Source organism: Nicotiana sylvestris, chromosome 7 (assembly GCF_000393655.2).
Source record: "Nicotiana sylvestris chromosome 7, ASM39365v2, whole genome shotgun sequence".
NCBI lineage: Eukaryota > Viridiplantae > Streptophyta > Magnoliopsida > Solanales > Solanaceae > Nicotiana > Nicotiana sylvestris.
In genome coordinates, this window is record NC_091063.1 from 166,391,990 (window position 1) to 166,402,282 (window position 10,293).

General features: G+C 34.0%; 1 protein-coding gene across 1 annotated transcript; it reads left to right on the forward strand.

The window, feature by feature from the left end:
• Window positions 1-6,076: 6,076 nt before the first annotated feature.
• On the forward strand, window positions 6,077-10,016 carry LOC104244364 (probable 2-oxoglutarate-dependent dioxygenase SLC1). The gene is made up of 4 exons (XM_009799775.2): window positions 6,077-6,462; window positions 7,117-7,364; window positions 8,453-8,801; window positions 9,479-10,016. The coding sequence occupies exons 1-4, from the start codon at window positions 6,172-6,174 to the stop codon at window positions 9,728-9,730; spliced, it is 1,140 nt and encodes a 379-aa protein (XP_009798077.1). The 5' UTR covers window positions 6,077-6,171; the 3' UTR covers window positions 9,731-10,016.
• The last annotated feature ends 277 nt before the right edge of the window (window positions 10,017-10,293 follow it).

Consider the following 10,293-nt stretch of genomic DNA (forward strand, 5'->3'; position numbering starts at 1 on the left):
TGCATCTTAGAGTATCGGTTTGTCATCTTTAAGGTAAGTATCTTGCCTAACCTTGTATGGGAGACTTCCCCTTAGGAATTGAGTCTTCTATGGTAATTGTAGTCCATGCATGCGAGGTGACGAGTGTGTGCTCGGACTTATTTGTGGGAAATTTGCCTCTAGGGTTCTTAGGTCCTTATGTGGATAGTATCCTGTTATGATTGGGTTTCCTAGTTGCTTAAATTGCCTCTATATGCTCCATATGACGTTGTTAGCTTTCCTCTAGTTCTTATGTGTTACATTGACCCTAAATTGCATTAATTGAAGTGTTTTCCTTCCTTATTGTTTTGATACTTCTTGGTTGTGAGTTCCTCTATGACTTCGTGTAAATAGGTTACATGTCCAATTGTTGTGGTTGCCGGTGTAGTTATCACGTGCTTATTATGTCTTGTTGTGTAGTTGAGGTTTCATTGTGAAGTTAATTGTTGGTACAAGTTTGGTAATAGCTGATTCCCTTGCCGTGACATATTTAATTATTACTGTTGGTTCCCTTGTCGGGGCGTGTTTTATTCTTGTTGTTGACTCCCTTGCCGGGATATTGTTGTTTCCTAATTATTCCCTTGTCGGGATTCTTTCATGATTAGTGTGGATTTGTATATTGGGATTGGATTGCACGCCTCAATAATATTATATGGATCGGGTTGCACGCCGCAACATCATTATATGATTTGGATTGGGTTGCACGCTGCACCAATATTATATGGATCGGGTTGCACGCCACAACATCATTATATGATTTGGATCGGGTTGCACGCCGCAACAAGATTATATGTTTTGGATCAGGTTGCACGCCGCAATAGTAATATATGATTGGGATCGGGTTGCACTCCGCAACAAGAAAGAATAATAGTGAATATTTATTCTTGTGGTGAGAACGGGAGTAAAAGCACGAAGTGTAATGCCATGCACTTTCTGCTGCTGTGTATTTGTTGTTATCAATTCAAATGTTTAAACTGCTTAATTCCTTTATTGATGTGATCCTTTGTGTTAGAACCCACAATGTTTTCAATACCTCACTGTATTTATATATATTTATTTATACGTTTCAATACTTCAAGCTTAAATAATTGTTACATCCTTAATTCAATTAGTTTCTCAATTGTATCCCCTTAAACCATCTGAGGTTGTATTTTTCTTAAAAAGGAATTTCTACTAAGTTTTAAGTTCTCAAATCCCCTGTTAAAGGTAATAATTCTTTCGATGTTGTATTTTAAATTAAAAAGGGGTACTTTCTTTACTCAAAGGATTTCCAAAGAAACAACTTTATCTTTTCTCGCTGGCTTTTCCTAATTAGCTTAGAGATTGTAATTTTACTTATATTAGGTAAATGAGACTTCTTGGACATATTGGATTTATTGTACGAACGTTATGTATTGTATGGTATGAGGATTTTGTTGTTAAAAGTGAAAAGAGAAATGAAATATGGGGGCTCAAGGTGCTGTGTGTGCTGAAGGTTCGGAAGTTGAGATTATGATATGAGGAATCAAATGTTGAGACGGTCGGGATTGTGTACTAGGCATGATGTGATTGATTTAGTTGACATTGCTTTCTTTATTTGGATACATTCTTACTTGTCTCTATTCTTGTTATGTCAGTGTTGATTTACCTGGTTATCTGATTCACTTGGTTATCTGATTTACTTGGTTATCTGGTTTACTTGATTATCTGATTTACTTGGTTATCGTTCGTTACTACCCGTATTCTCCCTTATTGTTTCTACTATTTATATTTTGATTTCTCTCCGCTATTGGTATTACCTCGTTAACTATATCTCGATATTTTATTATCATATCCTGTTCATTTCATTTGACCAATAAGTGTCTTGACTGTTCCTCATCATTACCCCACCGAGGTTAGTCTTGATACTTACTAGGCACCGCCGTGGTGTGCTCATACTACACTTCTGTACATTTTTTTGTGTACAGATCCAGGTGTTGATCGATAGTAGTTGTGCGGGTCATCGCAGTGGAGGCTCACGGTAACCTGCTGCTGCGTTTGTAGGTCTTGGAGTCACCTTCGTTTGTATTTACGTTTCATTGATTCCTTCTCGTTCTGGATCAGTGTTGTATTTACTTTGTATAATTACTCTTAGAAAGGCTTATGACTTGTACCACCGGTTTTGGAAATTTTGATTTATTCAGAGTTGGTTAATTTAAAGTTAGTAAGTATCAATGTTATTTCAGTTTATGTTAGGCTTGCCTAGTTTAGAGACTAGGTGTCATCACGACTCCTTCGGAGGGATATTTGGGTCGTGACAGGACTCGAGGGCCGTCTTTTGGCCAATTTCGGATTTTGTCTTATGATTTCGTATTTTTCTTGTGAAATTGATTCCTTTAGCTCGTATTGATTGTATTGTACTGCTTGTGGCTAGATTCGGGACATTTGGAGGTCGATTCGTGAGGCAAAGGCATATTGGAGTAAAGTTTTGCTCGGATTGAGGTAAGTAATAGTTCTAAATCTGGTTCTAAGAGTATGAAACCCCGGATTATGCGTTATATGATTTGTTTGAAGGTGACACACATGCTAGGTGACGTGTGTGTGGGTGTGCACTGTAGGAAGACTTGGTCCATTCTTTGGAACTGTAAAGTTGAATAAATTATTGTTAGCCATATGTTCTCCCTGTGTTATAGAAATTTGACTGCTAATCATGTTAGAAATCATGTTTAGGCTATGTGTTGATACTGTTGGGACCCGCAGAGGTCGTGTACTTTTTGAATTTTTTGCTAATTGTCGTCTTGTACTCAGTCACAATTTTACTTATGTATCATATCTTAGTTTTGTTTCTTGTTGATACATTATATTATCTCTGTTTGGGTTGATTTTTATGACTTCTGAAAGCCTGAGAGACTGGAGAGGTTTGTGACTGAGTTAGGGACTGAGTGCCGAGTTGTGAGCTATATGTGTGTGTGTGTGTGTGTGTGTGTGTGTATGGATCGAGTTGCACGCGACAATGAGCCTAAGGGTTGTATGTATATGGATTGGGTTGCACGCCGCAATGAGCTTTAAGGCTGTATATATATATGGATCGAGTTGCATGCTGTAATGATCCTCATGGCTATTTATATGTTATAGGATTGGGCTGCACGCCACAGTGATATAGCGCTTGGGCTGAAGGAGCCCCTCCGAAGTCTGTACACCCCCAGTGAGCGCATGTACCTATTGAGTGTGAGTGTTGAGGGCTGAGAGCCGAGTGATAAGCTATTGAGAAAGACTGAGTGACTATTGCCTTGAGAGGCTGTAATTGCTTTCATCGTTGTTGCACATAGATGCTACATGTACTGTTTTGAAACTTCTAGGAGATATTATATCCGATTTTTACTTTAACTTGGCATGAATAAACTGATTTGATTTAAATTGCCGGATCTGAAAGCAGGTCTACTTTCTTGTTGATACTACTGAAAATGAACTATAACTATGTAGCTCGTCACTATCTTTCAGTTCATTATTTATTATTCTTACTTAATGAGTTGGTTGTACTTACGCTACACCTTGCACTTCGTGTGCAAATCCAGGTATTTCTAGATACAGTGAGCGTTGATATCGTGCACGGACGATCTTCGAAGATTACGAGGTAGTTGTCCGGCGTTCGCAGTCCTTGTTTCTCCTTCCTTATAATTTTCTTTGTTTGTAATTTTGATCCAGACTTTTGTAGACCTTTCTTTTCTAGACTGGTAATGTATAGATGCTCATAAGCTCAGTAACACCCCGATAGAGCTATTTTCTGCATCTGTGTTTTGGAATTTTACCCCGTTTCTATGAAAACTTTGGTTATTTAAATTACTTGATTCATTTTCTGTTAAGTGTTGGAAGTATTTTGGAAATGTCGGTTTGCCTAGTACCACGATAGGCGTCATCACGACAGATTAGGATTTGAATCGTCACAAAAATAGTTTTTACACAAATGTTGGATAAACTTAAACTCTCAAAATATTGTAGAAAATGGAAAAAAACTTTAGAACAAACTTGTTGGTAATATAATCCTCCTATACAAAAGGATACCCTATTTGGATAAGAATGACAGGCGCCTTTAAACCATGAGTTCAGGGAAAATAAGTGCCTTTTACATGAGATTTATCATTTAATCATGGTATATGAATTAATATTTATTTTTATATCAATTTATTATTTCATTATGCCAAAATAAATATAATTTGATACGTGTATCGGATAAGTCAATGAATAAAAATTTACTCGCAAACGGTGTTCATACCAATCAGATCAATGCATAATTTGTCCTATATATAAGTTATTTATCATTTAATTATAATTAGGCGGTTAATTCTTATAGTAAACTGGTTAATTTGGTGTAAATACAGGTGAGTGTAATTATTTATCATACAGATGACATAAAATGTTGCCAAATACATTGCAACATTTTTAGCAGTCTTGTTACCAAAATAAATTAAAGGAACATCTTTTTTTTGTTTTTTGGAAACGTGCTAATAGTAATACAGTAAACAATTACTAGACAGACCAAATCTTCGTATTATTCATGGCTTTGAACCAATCATCGTAAAAGCCAGTCAGAAATGGCGTGACAATTCAAAATTAGGCTAAAGGAGTGATTCTACTTTATCTCAATGCCTTAGACCATTGAAAGACAAAGAACTTCCGAGAAATAGTACAAACAAAGAATATCAAATTATTGTGATGACCCAACATGTAGAGAGGCCCCACTCCAATTGATGATGCATATTACTAAAAGTCAGCCACTAAAGAAAGAACCAACTCCTCCCCCCCCCACAAACCCCAAATCCCCACATCCCCAACATAAACCAACCCCTGGTTTTTGGTTGGCCAGGAAAGAGGGAGGGGTTGGGTTTTGTAGGTCCTAGGAAAGTCTAGGAATATTATTTAGTACTTCCTTCATTTCAATTTATTCGAACATGTTTGACCGGACACAGAGTTTATGAAAAAATAAAGATTTTTTAAATTTGTGGTCCTAAACAAGTAAAAAAGGTGCCAAAAATATTTGCGTGATTATAAAAACTTATCATTATGGGTAAAATTGAAATTTTAAACTAAATTATTTCCAAATTTAGAAAGGGGTCATTCTTTTTGAACAGACCAAAAAGAAAATAGGTTCACATAAACCGGAACAGAGGGAATACTTAATATTTTGGTTTAACAAGAAGAGTATATCGAAAACAATCTTTCTATTTTCATAAGGTAGGAGTAAGGTCTGCGTGCATACTATCTTCAAAAATATACCGGAATTGTTGTTGCTGTTCATTTTGGTTTAACCAGAATTTGCTCCCCCCCGCACGTCTCATTCAGATTTGTGCAGCAGGTCCATTAGTAATTACTCCTTCCATGTCAATTTATCTGATGTAGTTCGAGTTTCGAGAGTCATATTAGTAACTAATTTTAATCGTGAATTTAGATATTGAATTTTTAAAGTTTTAAAAACTAAATTTACATATTTAAAAACTACATAAAAAATATTACAAGTCACAGTAATTAATAGTTTAAGATATTTAAAAGGCATATGAAAAAAATATAGTTAAAGAAAAACTCATTTGACTCTTAAAATCAAAATACATCACATGATTTGGGACAAAAAGAATAGTAATTTTTCCATTCTAGGGATCAGGGGCGGATGTAATGTATTACCGACGGGTTCAATTGAATCCATAACTTTCGACGTGGATTAAAAATTTATATATAAAGATTCATTAAACTACAAAAATAATATATATAAACCTATAAATTAAAAATATAATAGGTTCAGTGTTAATTTTGAACCCTGCGATTAAAAGTGAAAAGATCTATCTATCCCAATATCCCATCATAATATTTTTATAAAATATTATAGACTTGAATTTAGCAATGTTAGCAATTTTGTGGAGGGTGTCCATGCCATGAACCTATCCCCAATGGGGTCAACAATTCTACATTGTCAACGGTTTTGTTTTATCAAATCAAAAACCAACACGTGGAATTCAAGAGCTGGATTTAGGAAACTAGGTACTGTTTCTTTTCTTGATTTTTCCCCCTCCTCTCTATATAAGTAGAGCTTTCACTTTTCTTAATTCCCACCATCTCCTCTATATTTCAAGTTCATAACATATATATAGATACCAACTCAGCTCTATATATATATTTCTCTTTTCAACTTTTGAGTAAAATATAATGTCTCCTGCATTGGCAAAATCTACTGAAAGATTGAATAATGAAGCTGAAGATTACAATAAAGGAGTGAAGTATTTGCATGAAAGTGGCATTAAAAGAGTTCCAAAGAAATACATCCTCCCTATTTCAGAACGTCCAAATTATTATGCTATAAATGGAAAACCACAATTAGCTAGCAAAGAACTCAATCTTAAGCTGCCAATCATAGATTTTGCTAAACTCCATGGCCCTAATCGAGCTCAAGTTCTTAATTCACTATCCTATGCTTGTGAAAACTATGGATTTTTCCAGGTAAACTAAGATTCCTATGAAAGTAACTTTGTGACACACTTTCATTTTTAGTGTGTCTCGAAAAAATGATATCTTTTTATATTTAGAAATAATTAAATTTTAGATTTTTATTTTACCCTTAATGACATGATATTATATATAGTTAGAGAAATGTCTGTCATATTTTAGATCATAATAATTTTTTTTTAAAAAAATTCTCTATACCCCACGTCCAGTTAAACAACATAAATTGAGAAGGAGGAAATATATCGTTTTAGGAGGTCTTAATGACTATGTATAGAACATATACAATTTTTACAATACCATAGTTTGCAATTCCTAGCTTAGTTGTACCTGACCAATGGCGGAGCCACCTTATGGCAAGGTATCAACTAATATCCTTTCTTGCAAAAAAATGCACTGTGTAGATAGGTGAAACCAATTTTTATAGTCAATATATAATATATATTGACTCTCCTTGATTTTTTCGTATATTTACTTTTATATACTATGACACCCCCTTAATAAAAATTCTGGCTGTGTATCTGACGTCCCTTTTGGGGGAGGGAGATGGGGGAGGATAACACACAATTCTTGAATTGATGAAAGTTAATATTTAGATTTTTAAAATATAGAAATGCATTTTGAAGTTGTTATTTTTATGGTTTCATGCAGTTGGTAAACCATGGAATTCCAGATGAGGTTATAAGAAGCATGGTTGATGTTGGGGGAAGTTTTTTTAATCTGCCATTATCAGAAAGAGAGAAGTACATGACAACAGACATGACTACACCAGTTAGATATGGAACAAGTTTTAATCAAACTAAAGATGGTGTCTTTTGTTGGAGAGACTTTCTTAAGTTGGTTTGTGATCCTCTTCCTGATGTTCTTCCTCATTGGCCTTCTTCTCCCACCGATTTTAGGTAAGAAGCTACATTTCACATTAAAACATACTGATAGCATAAAAAGTTTTTTTACATCATAAGTATATACTATATATAACTTACGAAGTGGAGTATTGGAACAACGGTAAAATTGTCTTTGTGTGACCTATAGGTCACAGATTTGAGACGTGGAATCAACTATTAATACTTGTATTAAGATATGCTGCCTATATTATACCCCTTGTGGTGTGTCCCTTCTTCGAACCCTACGTGAAAGTGGGATGCTTTGTACATCTGGTTGCCATAGTATATATAACTAAACTTCTCTTTTTGATGATACTTCAACTTTCTCATTCATTTTTCAATTGAGTTCAAATTATATATATCGGTCCAAGAAATTTTCATAATATCAGGTCATCTTTACCTATAGTAGATGGTATATTGTCTTATTTTTAGATTATAAATTTTACATTTTAAGAAAGCGTACCTACAAATATTCGTTGGGTAGGGTAACCTAGTGGTGAAGCCACATGGTCACATGCCCTTCGTCGAAAAATTATACTATCAAAATATTACGTTTTAGAGGTATATAATATATATTGAACACCCTTTTGTGGAGAATTTTTTTCACTTCTTTTAAATTTGAATACCTTTGGAAAAATTCCTAACTTCGCTACTGGGGTAGCCGGCAAATTTCTGCTGAATATTACTTGAACTCTTATGCATTATAGTTAGTTTCTTCATGCATGGTTATAAGCAAAAGGCTACAAGCCCTAACCTTAACAACAAAACATGTACGAGATAATTTGTTGTAGTATACTATTATACTCCCTCTGTTTCAATTTATGTTAACCTATTTCCTTTTTAGTCCGTGCAAAAAAGAATGACCCCTTTTCTTATTTGGAAACAATTTACCTTTACACAATAATTTATAGCCACACAAAATATATGTGTCTCATTTTACACCACAAGATCAAAAGTCTTCTCACTTTTCTTAAACTCCATGCCCAGTCAAATGGGTTCACATAAATGGAAACGAGGTAGTATTATTTATTTGAATAGTAAGGGTCATAATCATCTTTATATTAAACAATTTTATAAATTCATTCAATTTTGTATTTAAACAGGGAACAAGCAGTTGGATATGCGAAAGAGACCAAATTCTTGTTTTTAAAGTTAGTGGAAGCCATACTAGAAAGCCTTGGCATAACAACAAAAGACAAGACACAAAATGATGATGTTGAAGAAATGTTAAAAGAATTTGAAGATGGAAGCCAGCTAATGGCAGTCAATTTCTACCCTCCTTGTCCTAATCCTGATTTGACATTAGGAATGCCACCCCATTCTGATTATGGATTCCTTACCCTTCTTCTTCAAGATGAAGTTGAAGGTTTGCAAGTCAAGTGCCATGGAAAATGGGTCACTGTTCAACCTATCCCTGGAGCTTTTGTGGTCAATGTTGGTGACCATCTCGAGGTACGAAATATTTCAGAGTTTAATTTCTATATATTGACATTCTAAAAAAAAAATTATAAGCTACTATTTCGCCTAATAAATAATTGTATGCACAAAGGGGGATTCGTGACATAAGTTTCATAGGTTTTCACCGGCAAAATTTAGACGTTCGAGATTATGGGTTCAAAATTTAATATTTTTTGAAAATTCATATGCTTTTTATGTATACTTTTGTGGTTCATAAAGAAAATATTGGGTTAAGTTGAATCGATTGTTTATATGCTCCATTTGTCACAGACTAATAACCGTCCATATAAATTGAAATTAGTAGCATGAAAGATAAGGGGAGTTACCGGCTTAAAAAGGTTATAATACACTGATAATATTAGAAAAATATTATGTTGTTAATGTGTGTATGCGTGTGCGTGCGCGCATATATATGTATATAAATATACAAAATACAGTCCAGTGAACAAATCGTCATACGTTCATGTAGGGTCCGAAGAAGGGTCGCATCCTAAGGGGTGTGATATTATAATTTTATCAGTGTATGATGTATATATATCTGAAGTATGTATGTTCAAATATTTTATACTGTCATAAACACTAAAGTATTAACTCAAAAACCAACTCTTTTACTTTATTGTCACGTTCAAAGTTCATAATTTGACATGATTTTTTGTGTGATTTTGTGACAGATATTTAGCAATGGGAAGTACAAGAGTGTGCTACATAGAGTTCTTGTGAACTCCTTGAAGTCAAGAATTTCAGTGGCTTCTTTACATAGTCTTCCATTTAATAGTGCAGTAAAGCCATGGCCTAAACTAATTAGTGAAACAAATCCAAGAAATTACAAAGATACAAATTTTGCTGCATTTCTCGAATACATAAAATCTTGTGATTCCACCAACAAAAGTTTCCTCGAGACCAGGAAGTTAACTTTGAACTAAAGAAGAGAAAGAAACTCCAGACAATTTTGGAGAAGTTTTGTGTATTTTGACTTTTTCATTAGTATTATTTTAATTTTTTTGATTGGTTGGATCAATTATTTAGAAATTATTGGTTTGGTATATAGTTTACATCACTTGACGACATATTTGTATTGAGCTTATAAATGTATATATAAATACAACAGCTCTAGCTTCTTCCAATCATTTACGAGGAATCTACCCCTCTTCTTTCCGCTTGTAATTTGTAATCATGTTTTGAATAATGAAAAAGATTGCTTATTATTTATTCAAATTCTTTATTTCAATTTGAAGTTTATTAATGAAAGGAAAAACGATGGGTATTTATTCGTAATCTTGACACTGAAACCACGGTTACATCAAAATAGCACCTGGAAAGGACAAAACATTATACTAAAAAAGGTTCGAGTGTTAGGAGAAGATGTTAGAGAAAAAAGATTGAACAATTGAATTCAAAGAGAATTTAGACCTAACTCAATTGCAAAATCTAATTCAAGGGATAAAGATTGTCCAAAATATACAATGAGATAACAACTCATTCGGCT

What these genes read in the sequence shown, in the direction of transcription:
- LOC104244364 (XM_009799775.2), top strand. Translation starts at nt 6,172, where the DNA reads ATGTCTCCTGCATTGGCAAAATCTACTGAAAGATTGAATAATGAAGCT. An exon ending in TCTTCTCCCACCGATTTTAG is followed by an intron (nt 7,365 to 8,452) that starts GTAAGAAGCTAC and finishes GTATTTAAACAG; the next exon opens with GGAACAAGCAGTTGGATATG. An exon ending in ATGTTGGTGACCATCTCGAG is followed by an intron (nt 8,802 to 9,478) that starts GTACGAAATATT and finishes ATTTTGTGACAG; the next exon opens with ATATTTAGCAATGGGAAGTA.